Raw genomic sequence first — 22,808 nt, 5'->3', positions numbered from 1 at the left:
GTACGTCTCTTAGGCCCCTTTCACACTGGCGCCTTCCGTTCCGATCAGCAAGCGATCTGTCCGCTAATCCTCTGTGTCCACTCAGTTTAGGCAGAGCAGACACGGATGGACCCTGCTCTGCTCTATGGCCAGCTTGGAGTAAATGGTCTCCGCTGTCTGTTTTACATCCGGCTGCTTCCAGTCTGATCCGCCCAAGTGCAAGAGGCCTCCTCCATTTTCTTTACTGGGCCTGATCAGACCCAGAGGTAAGCGAGTGTAAGCAGACACAAGTCCCGCCGGTCCATAGGAATGCATTGACCTTCTGATCAGGTCCACCTGAAAAACTCACAGGCAGACATGAACGGATCGCCCGTGTGAAAGGGCCCTAAAGAGGAACTCTGGCCGATCTCCCCATTTTTTTTTTTGGCCCCAGCTTACCTGATGGTGGTATCTGTGCATTTCAGATATTCACCCATCCAGTGGATCCAGCGTTGACCCACTGAGATCCTCTTGTGCCTGGCAACAGCTCCGTCCCACTCCGCCATGTTCTCTCTGAAGTCATCGAGAGGCCCACTGACTCTTCCGGGTTCAGCTAGCGGGCCTCTTAATGATACGCCGATAGGCCTGCCCCCTGCTCCTGTTCTTGAATGAAAAGCTATGCCTCCTGGAAATTGTGACATACCTGGGGGGCACAGCGGGCAGTGTGCGTGTCATTTGCCTAGGGCGAGTGGCCTGCATGGGGAGGTGGGGTGGACTTTAAATAATAAAAAAAAAGATTCCTGCAGAGGAAGGGAGGAGGGGTGAAGAGGCGGGATCGTCCTCAGGAAGGTGAAGGTTCACTTTAAGCTCAAGTTGCCTGTGCTTGTTGGCACAGGCAGTGTATTGGTGTCAGCCAGTAGTCCCGGGAGTGTGCATGAAAGGGTGGCTGTGGCTCCATAGGATCCTGTAAGCAAGGGAGCCACCCTTACAACTGAAGTATGGACCAGTAGCAGTAGTGTATTTAGGTTTTGTGCTGCCCTAGGCCTGACTAAACTTGTATACCACCTAATTTAAATATGACCCAACTCTTCCTGTCAAGGCCACACCCCTTGCTGTTTAAGACCTGCCCTGAAATTTTCGAGCGGGGACACTAGTTCTGAGGGCCTGGGGGGGGGCAATGGATTCCCTTAATTTGCTTAGGTTTCCTCTCACTTCCTGTTTGGCTATGGGGCAGGAAGTGAAGGGAAATCTCTGCAATGGGAAAAGGATGGTAAAAAATAAACTGGCAGGGGCTATAACCCTCCCTTACTCTATCTAAGATGAAAAAAAAAAATGTTGCTATTTTAAGCACAAATTTCTGATAATTTTATGGAGAGGACCACCACCACAGTTGCAGAATGCCGGCCGCCCACATACCGGAAGCAGTGCATTCGTTTTATGGGGGCGCCAGACTAATTTGCCTCTCAGCCCAGTCCACTCCATAAGACTGGCACTACATTGTTAGCCGGTGGGGACTCTTTCCGTGCTGTCCCCCTGCAAAGAGCTGCCCTAGGCCAGGATACAGCATTGACCAGTAGCATGGGGACAGTGGGAAAAGGAGGGACAGAAATAAACACAATGCAGTAAATGCTGACCACTTTGTAAATCCTACCTTAGTGTGGTTGTAAACCCTTACATATACCCAGTCAAGTCACTGGCATACACAGATATTAAATAACCCCCCCCCCTATATAAGTTGTACCTGTCTCTCTGCTGTCCTCTCTTCTCTACATCAGTTCAAAGTCCTGAAATTTTTAAATCTTGTCTGAACTGAATAAAGGGAGCTAAAATTACACTCTGCAGAGCTCAGTAAGGAGAGCTCTGATTGGAGGGAAGGGAAGGGAAGAGACCCCCCCCCCCCCCATTCACACAGCACACAGGAACAGAGCCATACCTCTCAACTTTTTGAGATGGAGACAAGGGATGTCTATTAGCAAAAGTATGTTGGAATAGGACACACCCCCTGCCACACCCCCTTAAAGGAGAATTATACAAAAAAAATGATTAGTTAAACCCACAAGTGCTTTTTTTTACCACTACTATTCCTTTATACTGGCTTTTGACATTTACAAATGCAGCAATTTAGAAATTTGATGAAAGGTTTAGCGCTGGGAAACACTTTTTGAAAGATAAAAAGTGCATTTTATATACAACTATATAGATCAGACCAAAATGAGGAGGAAAGAGGGACAGAGGGACTTTGTTCCAAATCAGGGACAGTCCCTCGAAATCAGGGACAGTCCCTCGAAATCAGGGTAAATTGGGAGCTATGGCTGTCAATCTGCTGGAGCTCCTCCCCTGTCACCTTTTTTTCTCTTGGTGTCAGGAAATCTTGTCAGAAGTGACACATGCTGATAGCAGAGAAATGAAGCACAAATGACACTTTAAGTATCTACTGTAGAAAAAAAATTGGTTTACTATCACTTATAAACATGCAGGTATAAACATGCAGATTTGTCAGGTGCATACAAGCATGTTGGTACATCAATCAATCGGTCATGAGAACGATTATTGTGTAACCAGTTCATATCTGTATGTGTATGTTGTCTGACATCTCTTGCAGCCTCTCTGAAAGCATGTCTTTGTTGGCATTAGTTAGGGTTTGTTAAGGACATCAGAACTGTGGACTGGCCTCCTAATGCAGCTCAGGTTTATACACGCCACCACTGTCTGCATTGTATACATCAGACGCTGTAATCCTTCTAATCTTTTCTTTTTATACACAAAGTTTGCAGGAACTCCCACAAAGCAAAGGCTGTCTCTCCTTCCTCGTGTGCCCTGAATGATTTCCTATCAATTATATTTGTCCCGACTTGCTTTAAATGATAGTGTTTGCGTGCATTCCCGTGCAATGAACAGAACCGCGGGGAAAGAACACAATCCCTTTGCTCCTTGAATAAACTTTTGAGGGATTTCCTAGGATCTTTGCTGGATGAATCAGGCACTCGATGTGAATGAGTGCACCCAGGTAAGGGCACTGCCCTGTCATGCCGGTAAACACTGTATTAAGTGGGAGGAACTTGCGTTAAGCAAACAGATGAGAAAGAAGGAGGTGACTGTGGAATGTACAAACATGACAATCGGGACATTCAACATGAAGTAGTAGAGAGTAATCTTGGTGCCCAGGTATGAACGTGCCACTTGAAGCAAGAAAAGGCTTCCTGCCGCAAAGAAAGGACAGCCCGTACCGGCGTTACCTAGCCAAAATCCTGGAGACCTTCTGCCTTCAAGTCCATGACACAAAGATGGTAAGAGACGACTGATTGGATTTACTGCAGGTTAGCTTGTAGACGGAACTGGTGAGCTTCTGATGCTAATTACACTCAGGGCCGGATTTCTACCACTTTAGGCATGCAACCTTTGGCACCCAAGTTCTCCATTTGTATCCATACTTAAGCTATAGAGTTGGGAGGGTGAGTATTCCCTGGGTGTGAGCTCGTAGTTCACATGTGGGATGTGTGTCACCTAACCAGATTGGGTGGCACGCATCTCAAATCTATGTGCATATGTAGTATATATAAGAGAGGTTTTAATAACAATTATACATAAATGCAGATGTGAATTTATCAGAAGAAATTTAAGGAAAACAGTAAGAGGGGGATGCCTTTTCTAGTGCCTAGCTGATTACCTGTCCAGGTATCCCACAGAAAAACTGTGATTCTGCCGTGATGGAAGCACTGGGGCCAACATTGATGGCCTCCTGAAGAAAATGATGCTTGCCTGGCTGTGTCTGACTTTACATTGCAGACCCAGAACAAGTATGCTGTAAATGAGAGTCAGAATGTTGTACCTCTTTACTTCTAGGTCAGCGACTATTATACATCTTCTAGATCAGTGACTACTACACTTCTTCAACGTCAGCGACTACTATACTTCTAGGTCAGCGACCACTATACTTCTTCTAGGTTAGCAACCACTATGCTTCCTTTAGGTCAATGGCTACTATACTTCTAGGTCAGCGACCACTATACTTTTTCTAGGTTCGAGACTACTATACTTCTTCTTGGTCAGTGACCACTATACTTCTTCTAGGTCATCGACCACTATACTTCTTTTAGGTCATCGACCACTATACTTCTTTTAGGTCATCGACCACTATACTTCTTTTAGGTCAGAGACTACTATACTTCTTCTAGGTCATCGACCACTATACTTCTTCTAGGTCAAAGACAACTATACTTCTTCTTGGTCAGTGACCACTATACTTCTTCTAGGTCATCGACCACTATACTTCTTTTAGGACAGAGACTACTATACTTATTCTAGGTCAGCAAACACTATACTTCTTCTAGGTCAGCAAACACTATACTTCTTCTAGGTCAGAGACCAATGTACTTCTTCTAGGTCAGGGACTACTATACTTCTAGGTCATCGACCACTATACTTCTTTTAGGTCAGAGACTACTATACTTATTCTATGTTAGCAAACACTATATTTCTTCTAGGTCAGAGACTACTATAGTTCTTCTTGGTCAGTGACAACTATACTTCTTCTAGGTCAGCGACTACTATAGTCAGCAGCCACTATACTTCTTGTAAATCAGTGACCACTTTACTTCTTCTAGGTCAGCGACCGCTATATTTCTTGTACTGTAGGTCAGCGACTACTATACCTCTTCTAGGTCAGCGACTACTATACTTCTTCTAGGTCAGAGACTACTATACTTTTTCTTGGTCAGTGACCACTATACTTCTTCTTGGTCAGAGACTACTATACTTCTTCTTGGTCAGTGACCACTATACTTCTTCTAGGTCAGCAACTACTATACTTCTTTTAGGTCAGCAACTACTATACGTCTTCTAAGTCAGCAGCCACTATACTTCTTGTAAATCAGTGACCATTTTACTTCTTCTAGGTCAGCAACTACTATACCTCTTCTATGTCAATGGCCACTATACTACTTCTAGGTCAGCGCCTTCTATAATTCTTCTAGGTCAGCGACTGCTACACTTCTTCTAAGTCAGCAGCCACTATACTTCTTCTAGCTCAGCGCCTACTATACATTATCTAGGTCAGTGACTACTATACTTCTTCTAAGTCAGCAGCCACTATACTTCTTGTAAATCAGTGACCATTTTACTTTTTCTAAGTCAACGATTACTATAACTCTTCTAGGTCAGCAACTACTATACCTCTTTTAGGTGAGCGACTACTATACTTCCTCTAGGTCAGCGACCACTATACTTCTTCTAGGTCAAAGACAACCATACTTCTTCTTGGTCAGTGATCACTATACTTCTTCTAGGTCATCGACCACTATACTTCTTTTAGGTCAGAGACTACTATACTTATTCTAGGTCAGCAAAGACTATACTTCTTCTAGGTCAGAGACCAATGTACTTCTAGGTCAGGGACTACTATACTTCTTCTAGGTCATCGACCACTATAATTCTTTTAGGTCAGAGACTACTATAGTTCTTCTCGGTCAGTGATAACCATACTTCTTCTAGGTCAGCGACTACTATAGTCAGCAGCCACTATACTTCTTGTAAATCAGTGACCACTTTACTTCTTCTAGGTCAGTGACCGCTATATTTCTTGTACTGTAGGGCAGTGACTACTTTACCTCTTCTAGGTCAGCGACTACTATACTTCTTCTAGGTCAGCGGCCACTATACTTCTTCTAGGTCAGAGACTACTATACTTCTTGGTCAATGACCACTATACTTCTTCTAGGTCAGCAACTACTATACTTCTTTTAGGTCAGCAACTACTATACTTCTTCTATGTCAGCAGCCACTATACTTCTTGTAAATCAGTGACCATTTTACTTCTTCTAGGTCAGCGATTACTATAACTCTTCTAGGTCAGTGACTGCTATACTTCTACTAGGTCAGCAACTACTATACCTCTTTTAGGTGAGCGACTACTATACATCTTCTAGGTCAGCGACCGCTATACTTCTTCTAGGTCAGCATCTACTAATACTTGAAAGCTCTTTCTTTCACACTTCAGAACCTGCTTGTTGGCACACTTCAATACTTCTTTTAGGTCAGCAACTACTATACCTCTTCTAGGTCAGCGACTACTATACTTCTTCTAGGTCAGAGACTACTATACTTCTTCTTGGTTAGCAACAACTATACTTCAATGCAAGAAAGCATTGAAGTGTGCCAGTGAGGGAACTAGGATACTCAAAATGACATGCCAATAATGGCAGCCTCCATAATAGAGTCTTTTTAAGCCTCTTTAAAATAAAATTCTAGCTAGTATAGAACAGTAGGTTACACAAAGTTGTAAATGATATGGGTAATTTGTAATGAGTTTACTTTAATCTGCAATCTTTACTGCAAGCAGATATTTTTTAGTTTTGTGAACAGAAAGGAGATGTTTAACAATGTCACATTTTATTTTTTGGTTTTGCCAGTGCTGGGGAGATGCACCCTCTCTATTGTCGCTGTCACTGGGCTGTAAACTGAGCGGAAAATTACAAATATTGACAGCAGTCACTGTAACAAAAGTGAAAGGAAATTTCCAAGCGTGAGATTTTCTTTTACTTTACTGAGATTTCTATTACCTGATGTATTTCTTGGAAATGACAGATAACAAGTTGACACCTTTACCAATTCTATACAGACAATAAACTCTTTGTTTGGAGTTCCACTTTAGGCAGGCATGGGATCATCTATACCTGCTATGGCTGAGGCCCTTCCTTCATATGTTCATGTGGCTGGTGACTTAGAGGTCACATCATAGTGGCATATTCATCTGTCATCTAGTATCTGCCACTTTGGCGTACTCATGCAAACAAAAGCTAAACACTGATTGGTTCTCTACAGAGCTCTGCACTGTTCAATTCAGAACATCGCTAAACACAGCTTGCAGGCTGTGGCACAGAACAGAACCATAGCACATCTGCCCTACAAATCCAGACGGCACTATACGTTTTAATTACCAGCATCACCCTTGAGGTTCTCTTATGCTTCAATTTTCTAATTATGTGTGATTACAGTACAGCTCCATCAGTCTGTAGACTATACTGGGGGTATGTATGTGTAAATTGTAAAAAAAAGGTTTCTTTTTCCTGGCAGAAAAGGTTGAATGTGCATTGCATTGTTCTTTTGTCAGGGGGTTTTGCTTGTTTACAGGAATTCTGTGGTGTATTATAATTGAGAACATATTTTACATTTTTATTGCAGCTTTTGACTTAAAGGGCACCTATTGCAAAACATATTACACCCTTTGCAGCTATAAAAGCTTCAACTCTTCTGGGAAGGCTGTCCACAAGGTTTAGGAGTGTGTCTATGGGAATGTTTGACCACTCTTCTGCATAGGGTGGGCTAATTCAATATTGAACCCTACAGACTAAGACTGGGATGCCATTAAAGTTCATGTGCGTGTAAAGGCAGGCGTCCCAATACTTTTGGTAATATAGTGTATGTGTAGGATACTCCAATGTCAAGATCTCCCTGACATAATTCTCAGCTGTGTTTCTGTGCACCTGGGAGTTATGGCCGTTCCTACCCACCATTGTATATTCCAGCTTCATAATATAAAATAAACAATGAATCCAGGAAAGTGGAACCCTCTCATAATGGTCACAGCAAAATGTGCAGACTCGGAAATAGGGTCCTAGGGAGGGTAGTCACACCCTCCTCTCCTTGTCCCCAACTTCCTCTATTCACATTGATAAAGATGACAACAAGCTCAGAGAAGCTGCCCCGATGACTGTACCTGCATAGCCCACACACCAACTGCCTACAAGTGTATCCTCCCTTAACAGGTAGTGCTTTGACAAACTGCACTTTGTGCATCTAAATATCTGTTTTGTGTGGTTTTATTCTTTTTGTTCACATGCCGTGATCAGATTATTTTTCTCCATATATACGCAGTCCAAAATGTTGCTCAATGCTCAATCTCCGCAGCAGTATTACACCCCTTTCACACCGAGCCGCCTATAGCATCGGCGGTAAAACGTCACTATTTTTATCGGTGTTTTACTGTCGGGTTTGAGGCGCATTTCAGCCGCTAGCGGGGCGCTTTTACCCCCTGCTAGCGGCCGAGAAAGGGTTAAAACAATTGCGGCGTTTTGCCGGCGGTATCCCAGCGCTGCCCCATTGATTTCAATGGGGAGCAGCGGTGGAGGAGCGGTAAACACACCGCTCCTTCACCGCTGCAAAGAAGCTGCTGGCAGGACTTTTCCTGACGTCCTGCCAGCGCACCGCTCCGGTGTGAAAGCCCTCGGGCTTTCACACTGAAAACAATGGAGCAGCTGTTTGAGGGTGGATTGCAGGCGCTATTTTTAACGCTATAGCACCTGCAAAACTTCCTCGGTTTGAAAGGGGTCTTATAGTTTGTCCCAACCAGCCCCAGGCATCAGTTGATTTGCCAGGCAGCTTGGCCCAAATGGGAGTGTAGCGAAAAATTCATGTGAGATAACAAAAGAAAAGAGCCAGTTATGGGTGGGCTGACCCTTTAGCAGGCTCTTTAGAAGGTCAAAACTTAGAGCAAAGGAAAGGTTGCCCACCTATTGGGAGATAATTCCAAGTTCTTATGAAGGCCAATTTTCTCCAGAACAATGAATGCACCGAATGAGTCACAAAGAAACTGGTTTACCTACTTTCCTCCCTCTCGCCTTCCCAGAAATCACAATTTCCATTCAGCAAAATTAAAGCTTAGCTAAAAAAACAATTCTGAATAAATTGAGAAAGTGCATTATTCACTGCCTGGATGATCCTACTGCTCATGTGACACACAGCCCCCGACAAATGCTTGGCAAGACACGTTTCATCTACGCTATCTCAGCATTTACAGTGATGTTGTGAAATCCAGCTGAAGTAAAACCACATAACATTGCGATTTGAGGTTTTTTGTTATGTTTAGACCACATGAAATGCTTTTTTCTGCAAGGCGTGCAAACATGGTTCTTGTTTAACTGGTCCTGATGAAATTATAGTCGTCATTACTTTTTCTTCTGTATAATGCATGCATCGGTTGTAAGTATACCCAATGCGAACCATACAAATCGTTCTTTCATGCCCCAGTAGAATTACATCCAAAACCACCAATGTATAGCAACAGTTATTTGGCTTAATTGTTGATCAATGATCATACCAATATAAAAAACAGAGTGTGCAATCAGCACAAAAACATATAAGATATAGTATGAACCCCCCCCCCCCACATATGCAAGCTGAACACTAAATAAAATTTTCACACCAAACCAAACAGTCCAAAACGTTGATAAACAACAAGTCCCAGAATGTAATGTCAGTGCAATAATGAGAGTAAGTCCAGAGAGTTGATGGACAACAGGTCCCAGAAAACCTTCACCAGCGATGATATCATACACAATAGGTGATAGTCCCTCCACCTCTGGCCTTATTTTCTACTCTCACCTTAAGGCATTCAGGAGTCCATGCCTTAAGGTGAAAGTAGAAAATAAGACCGAAGGTGGAGGGACTGTCATATATATTGCACTGACATTACATTCTGGGACTTGTTGTTTATCAACGTTTTGGACTGTTTGGTTTGCACTGCACTTATACCCTGATATAATGATCACACCAAACCCCTATTTTTCCCTGCAACATTGCAATATGGCTTTGGGGTCAGGATGTATTTTTTTTCCCAGCCAGACCAATGTGAACCATGCTTTCTAAGGGTGTTTGTCTTTCTTTTGACCAACTACAGGCTGTGAATTCTAAGTATGCAAGGTTTTTCGAACTTGCTGGTTGAACTCAATGAGCAGGATTTTTTTAACCTGTGCAATGTACGTAAAGTATGGCAATTAAACTATGCCAACAGGTTTAGACCACCAGCTGCGTTATTATTCTGCTGAAAACAACATCCTGAATCTATCGGCAAATCCTTTCCTTGGCCTGATTTCAAGCAGACAGATTAACAACTTAGTTAATGGATGTTACCTAATTTCACAACATTCAGAACTGGGTTACCTACTGTTGTGTGAAAAGCCCTTAAACGTCTCTTCGTACTAAAGCATTGATTAGTATGAAGTTGTTGTGAGATCTTAGGCTGGAAAAATGTTGGTTGTATGAGGTATACAGATGGTGGAGTCTTTTCCAAAACTATCATTTTTAAAATGCTATTGGTGCTTCTGTTTATTTTTGAAACCAGCTGCTCACCACTTAGATATAGCAACTGCTAGTAATTGATATTTTGACTTGACTTCATCAATTGTAATTTTATCTGATATTCGCTGGTGTCTGGTAGGAAGACCTTAAAGGAGAAGTAGGACAAAGCTCTTTTGGCCCTACATCTTCTGGGGATCACAGTAGTGTACTACGTTCTGCACTCCTGTATTCAACCAACAGCGGGCTAAAGCCCACTGCTGAAAGACGTCACTCAGCCGGTTCAGACTCTGGGAGTTTGGGCCTTTGCTCTGAAGGGATTCCAACTTTAATATCAGTATCCACCTAGATGCTTGACCGGCAGCTGGCTCAGCATCCCAGAGCCTGAGGCAGCCACTCCCACCCCTCCACAGCCCAGCTCTCCAGTGAGGGCTGGAGGGACAGAGCAGGAAGCTCTGTCACTGACAGTCAAAAGCTCTCTGAAGATTGAATACTTGAGTATTGAGTGATCAACGGTCTTGATCGCAAGATTATCGGTCTTAGAGGCAGCAGGAAACAGATGCAGCGTTGGGCCAATGCTGCAGCCACCTAGGTGATTATGAATAGGTTTTTTTTCATATCCCGCACTTTTCTTTTAAAGAAACCTTGTCTAAAAATATCTCCCCAAACACAAATTTACAACCTTAGGTATACAAATACATACCAGTCTTTCCATGTTTGTACCACTAAATGTAAACCCAATTATCTTTTGGATGGAATCCAAGTTACACATATGGAATACCCTTCTCCTGAGCCTCACTGACTGCATCAGCTTGGTTAAAATTATTTCCTGCCTCAAATTTTCTAATGTTTTCAGGGCGAGCTTGGTACTCCCACCATCCTGTAACCTGTTAAAGAAAGTAGACACTCTGTGGTGTTCAACGTTTATTTGGAACAATAGCCCTACATTGTAAGAACCTCCTTATAGGCCATAGTGGCAGATGGTGGCTTCGCTCTGCCTAATGAATGCCATTATTTTTAAGGCTACCAACTCACTTTTATACAGGAATGGATTAACCCACTTGGAGAAAATGTAGCCACCACCCTGCCAGGGCAATATTAGGTCATATTGGGGCCTTTGTTCCTTGGAAAAACTCCAGTTCTAACTGGCATAAAGTGCAGCAGTCTATAAATCAATACACTGCAGAGGTTTCTGTGCCTACAATACTATGGTTTAACCCAAATATTAAAGGGTAACTACACTGCAAAACAAAAGTGCTATTTAATTCATTTTTAATATTTATATCAAACTCACCCATCTATCCATGCTTTATTTTGTTAACCCCCCCCCCCCCCAGTACTATGGCTTTGGCCATCTTGGGTATGGGTAAATAATTCATGTAGCATTCACTTCCTGGAATCAGGCATGCAGGCAGAAGGGTGTGCTTAGTTGAGAAAAACCCTCCTCCCCTCCTGAAGACTCTTGGGATGTATGACACCATTTGCCTAGGCCAGGAACCAGGAAGCAAATGAAGAATTGTAGAAAAAAGTTTAAAACAAGTAAACATGAAATACTTTCCTATCTATTTACTAATGCTAGTAAATGTTGACTGGGAAAGTGAAGTTCCACTTTAAAGCTATATGATCATCCTAATGCTGGTGGGCATGTCAAGGGAATACATTTATTTTAAAAATACTTTTTAAAACATGTTTATGAGCTTTTAGGCTCTTATGGAAGCTGCTAAACCTGACCAAAAGATTGTTTCAAACATTTACATCTTCACATTCAGTCTGCTAATTTTGTAAGAAATTTGGCTAGAAATTTGGTACAGAAATAACATATAATCTAAGTAGAGGTAGATTATAGGCCCTACAACTGTTCCTAACCTCCTAAACTACAACTAATGTCTGACTAGCTTTACAGGAGGTCATATTTTATCACCCCATAAGTGGGTTTCAAATAGGTTTACGCAAGGTCATTGAACATTTTCATGTTCACTTAGAAGTCATCACTTGTTCTTCCTGTGTTGAAATTTTTTGGAGTTTTGATTACTTTGGAACTTTCATGACTTTCTTTTCCTCGGTACATGCTGCTGCTCTGATAGTAAAGCTGGTGCAAGCACGAAAAACTCTTCAATACCGCATCTGGGAACTTAGGCAGGCCATACATGGGTCGAATTTCAAAAGAATTTTCTTTTGAAAATCTTATCTAAGAATTTTCGTTCGTATTTCGCACCATTATGCCCCGTACACACGGTCGGATTTTCCGACGGAAAATGTGTGATAGGACCTTGTTGTCGGAATTTCCGACCGTGTGTGGGCTCCATCACACATTATCCATCGGATTTTCCGACACACAAAGTTTGAGAGCAGGATATAAAATTTTCTGACAACAAAATCCGTTGTCGGAAATTCCGATCGTGTGTACACAAATCCGACGCACAAAGTGCCACGCATGCTCAGAATAAATAAAGAGATGAAAGCTATTGGCCACTGCCCCGTTTATAGTCCCGACGTACGTGTTTTACGTCACTGCGTTCAGAACGATGGGATTTTCCGACAACTTTGTGTGACTGTGTGTATGCAAGACAAGTTTGAGCCAACATCTGTCGGAAAAAATCCTAGGATTTTGTTGTCAGAATGTCCCAACAAAGTCTGACCGTGTGTACGGGGCATCAGTGGGCTGCAGCAACAGACCATTTTCGTGCGGCAATCAAATTTGAGTAATCTGACATGTTGGAAATTTTTTGAAAAATTAACGATTTTCTAATCAATGATGGGAGAATTGTGCGAGAAATGTAGTCGAAAAAGAAATGTGCATGTGCAAGAAAAGAAAATTCCCGGAAAGAAAAGACGATTTCCAGCCACGAAAAATTCTTTTCTGTAGCAACATGAGGTGAAATTGAAGGCTTGGTTGGCCAAATTTCTAAATCAATGGCGGCACCATCGGATCACAAAACACACAAATTTTCTAAGAAGAAGAAGAAGAAAATTCTTTGAAATTCGACCATGTATGGCCAGTCTAAGTCATATTGCACCTGTCTGAAGCTTTTGTACAAATTTAGATTTACAATCAACTGTGCAAGGGCCTGTCTAAGTAATTAATTCAATCATTATCCAGTTAGGTCAGCCATTGCACTTAGTTGTTGGTAAATCTATAGGTGATGGTTGATTTAGAATGTACTGTAATATGCGGCTGGCTTATTTAGATTTCACCATACAGAATGAGAAATTAGAATTACAGTTCTATAAATTGATGAAGCAGATTACAATTTGCTTCATGTAGACCAGGGGTCTCCAAACTGCGGCCTGGGGCCCGGATGTGGCCCTTTGCTTGCTTTTATCAGGCCCTTGGGGCACTACTCCTCCTACTAACACCAATGATGGGAAACCATTTCTCTCACTAACAGCATCCTTGGGGCACTATTCCTTACACTGACACCAATGAGGGGACACCATTCCTTTCACTGATAGCATCAATAAGGCTCTATTCCTCCCATTAAAACCAATGATCGGGCATTTCTTGCTTTCACTGACCACAGTCCGGCCCACTAAAAAACCTAAAGAACAGTAAACCGGCCCTTTGTTTGGAAAATTTGGAGACCCCTGATGTAGACCATTGAACAGTCACGTTTGTCCCGCCCAAGAGAGGCTTACAGGTTACAAATTTAATGCCCTCCGCCCCACTAGCAGCACATACCTTGACCTTATTCACTCTTTTGCCATTCCACTCAGCCTCCAGGAGTTAATTAAATACCGATTACTTCATGTGACTTACTCTCCTCCCATTTGACGGTGCTGGTTCTTGGTAAATAGGCCAGTCCTATGGGTGGAGAGTCACATGTATAAAGCCTAATGCCAGGGCCAGTCTAATGCCACGTACACACGGTCGGACTTTCCGACATAAAATGTGCGATCGGAGCTTGTTGTCAGAAATTCTGACCGTGTGTAGGCTCCATCGGACAGTTTCTATCGAAATTTCCGTCGCACAAAATTTGAGATCTGGTTCTCAAATTTTCTGACAACAAAATCCGTTTGCGCAAATTACAATCGTGTGTACACATTTCCGGCAGAAGAGCCGCACTGGCTATTGAACTTCATTTTTCTCGGCTCGTCGTACGTCACCGCGTTCTTGACGTTCGGAAATTCCGACGACTTTGTGTGACCGTGTGTATGCAAGACAAGTTTGAGCCAACATCCGTCGGAAAAAATCCATGGATTTTGTTGTCGGAATGTCCGATCAATGTCCGTTCGTGTGTACGGGGCATTAGAGTACAAATACTTTTAATATCAGTACTGGCTCACAAATAACAACGCCAAACAGACAATGCGTTCCAGGGGCTCAAAGACCAAAAAGGAAAAGGTCTTTAAATCCCTGAAATGTATTGGCTGTTCTATGTTATTGTTTGTTAATCGATACTAATATTAAAAGGTTTTGGACTCTCAGACTCTTTGTTGGGCACTCTTATTAGCCTTTATACAAGTGAATCTTCAAATCTGGGTCCTCAGTTTGAGGAACCCTTTTTTTTTTTGTCTCACCAGAGCCATTGTGTCCTATCACAATCTGATCGTTCTTCTGATAATTTGAATCCAGTGTCTTATTTCTACTTGTTCCGTATATGGTGGGAAGACAGTTGTGAGCCCTGTATATATTCCAGTTGGAACTTGCACTAAGCTTCCTTTCTTAGCACCTGGAGTTGAATGAGGCAGGAGTGGGCAAAAGGAACGTGAGTATGTGATGCTGGGGAGGGTGGCATTAATGTGGAATCTGGCTGTACACCTAACTAACTCTGAAACTGCTCCTCTCCTAACACCTATGCTAACTAATCTATGTAAGAAAGATGTCTATATTTTTTAAATTTTCAGGCCGATTCAGTCTGGTCCAGTCCAGCTATCTGTGTCAGCCAGCCCCGCTGAGGGGAGAGGGGGAAGTACTGATAACAGATGGGCCATTGAAGCCTATGGGTGATGTCACAACTGCAGGCTTTAATGGCTGTTGTTGGAGTGCTCTCTCCTCACCCCTTCTTCCACGGCTGGCTGATACAGGTGCTCAAGAGAACGTAACCAAGCAGGCTGAAAATAGTTAAGTATACACATCTTTCGTACACAGGTTAGTTAGCATAGGTTTTAGGAGGCTAGTTAGGTGTGTAGCCTGCATTCCACTTTAAAGCAAACCTTTGTTTGCTCTGCATGGGCAAAGCACAGGTTCACTTTAAAAAACACCTGAAATGTGGAAGCCCAAAAAAGGGCAAGCAAAGGGCAAAAGACTAGTCACCAACATATAAGATCAAAGCTAAGTCCTTCAGGTGTGCGTAAGGGGAGTGCCAGGTGTGCCTGGGCACACCCTAATCCTGGGGTTGGCAACCCATCAATCGCTATTTACCTGCCGATCGCAGACAGGTAAACCGCGATCCTCCCTTGACGAAACCCAGAACCTGGACAGGGGAGGCGGCGGGGGTGGAATTTAGTGGAAACGATCTGTATTTTCCTCCTCCAGCAGCTGAAAGTAGGCTTCTCCTCCTCTCCTTCTCGCCGATATTCAGTTGCCACAGGAGGAAAGTATAGAGGGATCGGTACCACTATATGCCACCCCCGCCATCCCTCCTGTCCCTTTTCCTCTTCTTTTTGCTGCCCAAGTCCCCCTGTGCGCTCTCTTGCTCCCCCCCCCCCCCGGGTAAATATGTCACACACGCATATGTGTTGAAGCTTTGAGGTGCACACGCTAATGCAATAGTCTGCGCACACCTATGACGTCTCTGATAAATGAAGGGGGAATAATAAATAAGCAGCAAGAGAGGTGGAATTAGCACAGATCCATAGAATTCATGAAGCCATAATAGGGAGATCTTTGCACTGCAGATTCTCAGGTACAGCTTCCTTTCTGGCAAAGAAAACAGGAAACAGCACAGTAGTAACATCACTAAACGTCACTTCAAATCTGGTGAGACTTGCAGTCACGGACACAACACTTTCGATGATCTCAAATGGTAGAGATACAGCTTTGAGGCTCAAGGCACAGGAAATGCATGGCTTTTTTTCAGGAGAAATTCAAGACAAAGGAACATTTTCAGGGTACTGCTTGGGCACAATAACATTTCTACAATGGGAAGATGTTTTGTATAAGATACGTAGCTTTATGAGTTCAGGTCCACCTTAGAAGCATGGAAACTGCTATTGCAGACCTGTTTTTATAAAACAAATGTGAACAGTTTTTTAGTAGACATCCCATAATCGCTTTCGGTCTGAGGAGCTCAGCTTGGTCTGCAGGGTTCTTTTGAATTTCCACACTACCAATGTCACTTCCGTTTTCAGAAAAGACTCTATGGCCGATTGCACTCTTTATCTCCTGAAAAGACCATTAGGGATGGATCTGCTTTCCTACACGGTAATAAGATATGACATATAATCTGATTCTCTTTAGTGTGACCCAAATAAGAAAATCAGCACACCTAGAAGAGCAAAGCTTGCCAACAATGAGGAAAAGGAAAGAGGACAGGGAAATCCCCAGTTGGATAATACAGAATCACAATGAGGTTCTTTCCTTTGAAATTGATCCTGCGATCTGCTGGGAAAAACTATGTAGGCCAGCTAAGTTATCTTAGGTATGTAGGTGCCTTTTATTGGAAATACCTTCAGAATAATTTGGATCAACTTGCAGGAATAGTGTCCTGTGTTGAGAAATGTTGTGGGTAATTGAGCAGCTGTTTCCTTTTATTGGAACGGAATGTATAGTACTTTCAGTATATTTTTAGATCCACATGTAGATCATTGTGATGTACATTTTGTATGTATTAATGTTACAAAATTACAAACCCTATTTTTTTTTTTATAACTTGCAGTTATTGATGCACAAGAAAGCAGCCATTTTTGCCCACTACATACACTGGTTCTGCTTTCTATTTTGCAGCTCTACTGCTGGTTGTGTTTTTCTGTATATATGCTTTATACAAATGTTTGAGTCCACTTATGGAAGAGTTATACCTTCTATCGCCTTGGGGTGCATAAACACAAAATACTACAAATGCAATCTTGGAAAAAGGCAAGAAGGCAGCACGTTTTTCAAAACCTTTACCACTTGATGCCCATCTATGTGCAACATTAACCCTCTACCCCAAGTCCCACTTATCTACCCATTAAAAAAATAACCAACAGCATTACTTGCTTACCTGAATCTGCTGTTACATGAACTTTTCAGTGCTTCTCTGTGAATGGCAACTGGTGATTTGATCCAATGGTGGGGTTATGTTAGTTGCCAACCAGTCTTGTTGCCCCCTCCCCCTTAAGGGCCTGAGAGGACCCCCTCACTGGATAGGCAATGGGAAATGTCTGCACTACCTAGGCAGCAACATGGGCACTTAAAGAAGGATATTCCTCTGCAGCGAAGAAGATAGAAGGCTCAGGACACATAGGGGCTTCAAATGTAGATACAATACATAAACGGGGCTTTTAGATTAGGTTTTTATTCATTTATTTTTATTTTTAATAAATTGGACTAGAAGCAAAATCACAAGCACCACATCTGTAAATTAGGTACAGGGAAAAAAACAATACAAAAGTGAGATTTTAAAGACGCCGACTATGAAACATTGCATTTACCAAAGACAATTTTATTTGCATATTTTCATATTAAAGCCATGACAGGCTATTAAACTAGTATTAATATCATACAGGTATGATGTTTTCAATTACATCAGCAACAATATTCGGTGTAGTCAATTCTCAACATGTTTCGCCTTAAAAGTAGCTTCCTCAGGAGACAGAAAGAGCTGGGAACACACTGCTCAAAGCCACCTGTGAGGATCTGATGAGCTGCTGAATAGATCCGGGTGCCTGCCTGGTCCACAGCCAGGGAAATCCAATGGAAAAAAAGAAGAATGGTGGCACATCCAGAAGTAAAATCAAAAGAATTTATTGAAAGTCCATAAAATCAAGCGAACATGACAAACATCAATCCAAAAAAGGTGCTCAGTGGACGTGTTTCACACAGACGTGCTTACTTAAGCACGTCTATGTGAAACGCATCCACTGAGCACCTTTTTTCAATTGATGTTTGTCATGTTCGCTTGATTTTATGGACTTTCAATAAATTCTTTTGATTTTACTTCTGGATGTGCCACCATTCTTCTTTGTTTCCATTAGCTTCCTCAGGAGAACCAGCACTACAACACATAAGCAATATGTATTAAGTGTAGAACCCTGAGAACATAGAGCTGCAAGAATCCAAAGGTACCCTCATCAAGATAATTGCCACAAGGATCCCACACAATGTTTTGAGGCCACAGGAAGGGTATGGGGAAATCATCCAAAAAGGCTCTTTTAATAGGAATTTAAACATGAATGCTGGAGCACGCGGGAGCCTGAGTAGGTTTTGTCATTGCCAGATCTATTGAAAACATGTATCCCAATTGGCAGGTCTTTACCCCCCCCCCCCCCCTCCTGAGGGTACATGGATTTTGCTGAGTTGTGGGGGGTTTTCCAGCATACATTTTTTTTGATGGAATTGGCCTTATTTTAAATGTTGTCTCTAGCAGGACTGAGCTCTGATCCCTTATAGGACATGTATGTAAACTAAGCTGTGAATGCTTTAATTACATCAGTGAATTCTGTCATATTGTACAAGGCTGGCTTCCAGTGATCACGTAGGCCTTGCGTTAATTGTGTTCCAATTTAATCACGTCCTTGAGGTGGATCATATACAGTACAATGTGAGACATGTAGGCCTTGCTCTGTAAAAACAGTCCAGGGTTATATCGTTCAGTCAGGATGTTTTCATACAAACATCTGATATCTTCTGCCGAGGGCCTCCTCTTCCCAGCAGTGAGGCATGGGATGTGAAAGCGATAGTATAGCTGAGCTCATTGGCATTCCTGTCAGGATGCATCACATCTCGAAGAGATTCATTCTTATTAGCGCCTCGGCGGGGGGCCTTGAATAGTAATGGTAGGATGATGTCATCTCACCCTCTTCATACACCCCATTCACACAGCTGAAGTGAACAGATTTTGTTATGAAGAACGTGTGTCAAGTACAAACTGTCCCGGTTAGCCCTCCTCCCTCCTATATAGGGTGGAAACCATTTTGTCAATTCCCGTCACTGAAGAAGGGTTAGATGACAAGTTGCAAAGTTGCCAATAATGGAAGACTTTTTTAGTTTTTTGTGCACTTTTTACAATTGACCAGGTGCTTTGTACATTTCATAGAGCAACTTTACTTTGGTTTTACAAAATTAGAAGTTGCAAAATGAAAATAACCAAAATATTAGAATGGTGAAATCCTCCTAAACTCCCCCTTAGGCTAAGTTCACACTTGTGTGGTTGGTTGCCACTGCGGGACAGCGCCTGTTCCCTCAACCGCAACTACCCACACAGAAAAACAGTACAGCTCAGGAAATGTGTGGGGATACCATTAATACTATTGGCAGCCCCATGCACTGGAAACCGCAGCGCAGTTTTCCAGCACTGGGTACCGCACTGCACTATGCGGTTTCCTTGCGGCGTGTTTTATGAATGACCTTTTCCCTGCATTTTCAGTGGATACAGCAGCCCATTCAAGCAATGGCAAACCGCACAAGTGTGAACCTAGCCTTGGGGCACTATCCCATCAATCTAAATATTGCAATATACTACCCTCTTTCTCCTCATATAAAGGGGGGGGGGGGGGGGGGGGGTGGGCGTCAAAAACAGGACTTTCAGGGAAGATACACAGTGCATTCCAGTGCTTTTTAGTTCCGAAAAAAAAAAACATACAGCTTTTTTCCTGCACAGAACCGTAGTGGAATGCAGTAAAAGGCATAAAAAAAGTGTTAAAACCGTGCATGCAGAAACACATTCAGAACGGATCTGGAGGGCATTTTTTTGGTGTGAACTGGCGCTAACTTCGAAAGAATTGAATAGCTGAAGTACCTCCAATTAAGACGGTCACCCTGAATTGTGACTCATATCCAAACCATCCAGATTGTTTTGATAGCAGTCACAATTCCAAATGATAATCTTAAAGCGGAACTTCAGTCATTTTTTCATCTTTCCATCTATTAAATCTTCTGCCCTTGTTGTTTAACTTTGGATAGTGACATTTTTTTTTCTGCCAGTAAATACCTTATACAGCCCACTTCCTGTTTCTTGTCTGGTCATTAGCCTAGGCTTATGACACCATGCACAGCTCTCCCTCACTCTCATTAAAGAGTTTGCCAGGAAGGGAGGTGGGAAGAGTCATAAGAGGGCCAATGAGAGCTGCAGAGCTGGAGGTGTGCCTCTGTGTCTGTGTAAAACCAGGAAGTGAACAGACAGCAGTTTCAGCTGCCCACAGTTAAAATGGATGCAGCCAGACTCAGTGAAGGGAGATTTCTGCAGCATATTTGACAAGAGCAGAATCACAGTATATATAAAATAATATGCAAAGTGGTTAGAGAGAAGCTTAAGTTTGAGTTTGTTTTCTTTATAAAGCAATTAAAATCTGAGTAGAAAAACCTGTCTCCTGCCAGCATGCTACAGAGAAGGACACTTACTCTCTGCGTGAAATCAGTGGTCTCTCTGAAGAGGTCCAGCACTCTGTCTGCTTAGTTAAACCTATAGTGCTGCAAACATCAAAGCTCATAGTTCCTGCTGTTTGGATTGAATTATCTCTAATTAGCAGAGATGATCCAGATAGTGGTAAAGCTAAAGGTGGTAGACTTTGCCTTCTGACTGTACAGTATGGCAGAACTGTATAAATCACAAGATTAGATGAACAGAACATCATATGGCAGGTAAGCATATGTATATTTCAGTGGTGCATTTAGTTGTTGCCTGGAGTTCCATTTTTATATGTACTTTTTGCTCTTCACATTTGATGTATCTTTATAATTGATTCAAGTTTGTTTGTGATTTACACGTGTAAATGCATTTTTTTTTTTATTGACACTAGACAACAAAAAATGAAAAAATCATAACATAGGCTTCACAGAGTCGGTCCGTAGAAAAAATACAGAAGGACATCAACATATCCAAAAAAAAAGGGGGGAGTACACAGCATACAGAACATTAATACTCACCATCTAGACCCCCTAATGACAGACATGGACCATGAAACACCCGCCTAGTCTAGCAGTCATTTTTATTGTGTTTTTTTTTTTTGCCCCCCCCCCCCTAAAAAAAAACAGATGCATTCTGGGTATGACAACCCTGAATAAAAAACAAAAACAAAGATAACAAACCAGCACCTAAAGAAAACTACAACAGTCCTTTAGAGTGTGCAAGACCCCAAGTCCCGCTCCCCATTCAAAGCTCCAGTTTTCAGAACCATACCTTCCTAGATTTTTTTAGGAGACCCATGGGCCTCATATGTCATTCTGTAAAGCAGAAGCTCCGCATGAATCAGTTTTTTCCACATTTCCAAAGTTAAGGATTCCCTATAGATCTACCTCCATGCTATAATTTTTCGAACTTAGTAGAAAAGGAGTCGGAGGAATAATTTGGTAGTCATGTCCGACTCTTCATCCTCAATAACTTCCAGGAGGCAAAGAAGAGGGTTACATACAGTATATTGGGGAAGCCAAAAGAGTTGAAAATTCTATCACATGAGACCAGAGAGGCCTCACCTTTGTGCAATCTCATACCATATGGAAAAAGTACCCTCACACAATTGACATACTATATGGCACAACGCTGATTCCCTCCTGTGCATACGGAAAAGACGTGCAGGGGTATATGTCTGGTGTAAGCATCTGAACTGAATCATCCTATCAGTTGAGGCAATAACTGTGGATAAATATGTGGCAAGTACCTCACTCCGCTGTTCATCTGACAACTCCGGGACAATGGCAGACCAACGGGCCTTGGCCCTCTCAACCAGATCAGAATTGGCAGGATCCAGGACTGTATAATACCGAGAAACCAGTCTAACAAGACTGCTTCCAGTTTTGAATTTTGTAGCTGGACAGTAACCCCCAAACTGAGCTGAAGCAGCATGACCTAGCTGTGCATATTTAGCAAATGCAGATTTTTTTTTTTTTAATTCCTATGCTAATTGAAATCTTAAAGTGTGTTTAAAGTCAAAAACGTAAAAAAATATCCACCCTGGCCAGCCAGATACTTATGTCTCTCAAGGAGCAGGGTCCTCCCAGTCTGATTGACCGTTGTCTCCCTATCACTTCCATGTACCATGTACGTTTCATAATTCAGTCAAAAAAGCACCGATGATGTGCAAAGCTTTAGTATCTATTGAGATTTCAAACATCTGTTATCTGCTACTAAAGCCGGCCATAGACGGTTTGAATCTTGGCTGGTACAGCAGGGATCGGATGAGCTTGGAACCATCATGGATCAACTTGGGTACAACCGACCTGTTGGATTTTTCATGCAATTAATGCCAGTGACCATAGCCGCTAGCAATAATCACCGTGTGTTGTCTTGGCCGGGACGGCTTCCCCAGGAGAACACAATGGCTCCGCTCCCAGTGTTGATTTTTTTTTAGCGCACCTGAATTGAGAAATTTTCTTTTCTGCAACCCGTTGTTGCAGGAAAGACAATCGCACCATCTCTGGCCGGCTTAAGGCCTTGTACTTTGGAGCACTGCAGACAATAGGAGGAGATGATCACTGTCTCTTGGTCTTCATTACAAGCTCAGGCTGATGAAACCCATGACATACTATAATTTAAACAAACGAGAGCGGCATGGCTTGGTACTGCCTCCGACTAAATTACAAAAGTGACTTATTCTGTTTACACGAACATTCATTTTCATGGATCCAGTCTAAATCGTGTTTAACTCCAAATTAAATTTAGTTAATTAAATTAATGACCTCAAGAAAGTATTAGTTGGTG

The 22,808-nt window shown here is 42.4% G+C and overlaps 1 protein-coding gene across 4 annotated transcripts in view; it reads left to right on the top strand.

The window, feature by feature from the left end:
* The window catches only part of RALGDS (ral guanine nucleotide dissociation stimulator), a 261,650-nt gene that overhangs the window by 95,132 nt on the left and 143,710 nt on the right, over positions 1 to 22,808 (top strand). The window contains exon 1 of one of the 4 annotated variants that reach the window (XM_073600562.1): positions 2,910 to 3,245. The exons of 2 other annotated variants lie outside the window; for them this stretch is intronic. In XM_073600562.1, coding sequence (XP_073456663.1) covers positions 3,126 to 3,245 — 120 coding nt within the window. In that variant the 5' untranslated portion in view covers positions 2,910 to 3,125. Of the gene's footprint in view, positions 1 to 2,909; positions 3,246 to 22,808 lie in introns of those variants that run through there. One more of the 4 variants, XM_073600558.1, reaches the window with a different exon arrangement.

This window comes from Aquarana catesbeiana, linkage group LG09 (genome assembly GCF_042186555.1).
Source record: "Aquarana catesbeiana isolate 2022-GZ linkage group LG09, ASM4218655v1, whole genome shotgun sequence".
Lineage (NCBI taxonomy): Eukaryota > Metazoa > Chordata > Amphibia > Anura > Ranidae > Aquarana > Aquarana catesbeiana.
Note: the sequence above shows the minus strand (reverse complement) of the source record. Positions and strands in the feature narration are given on the sequence as shown.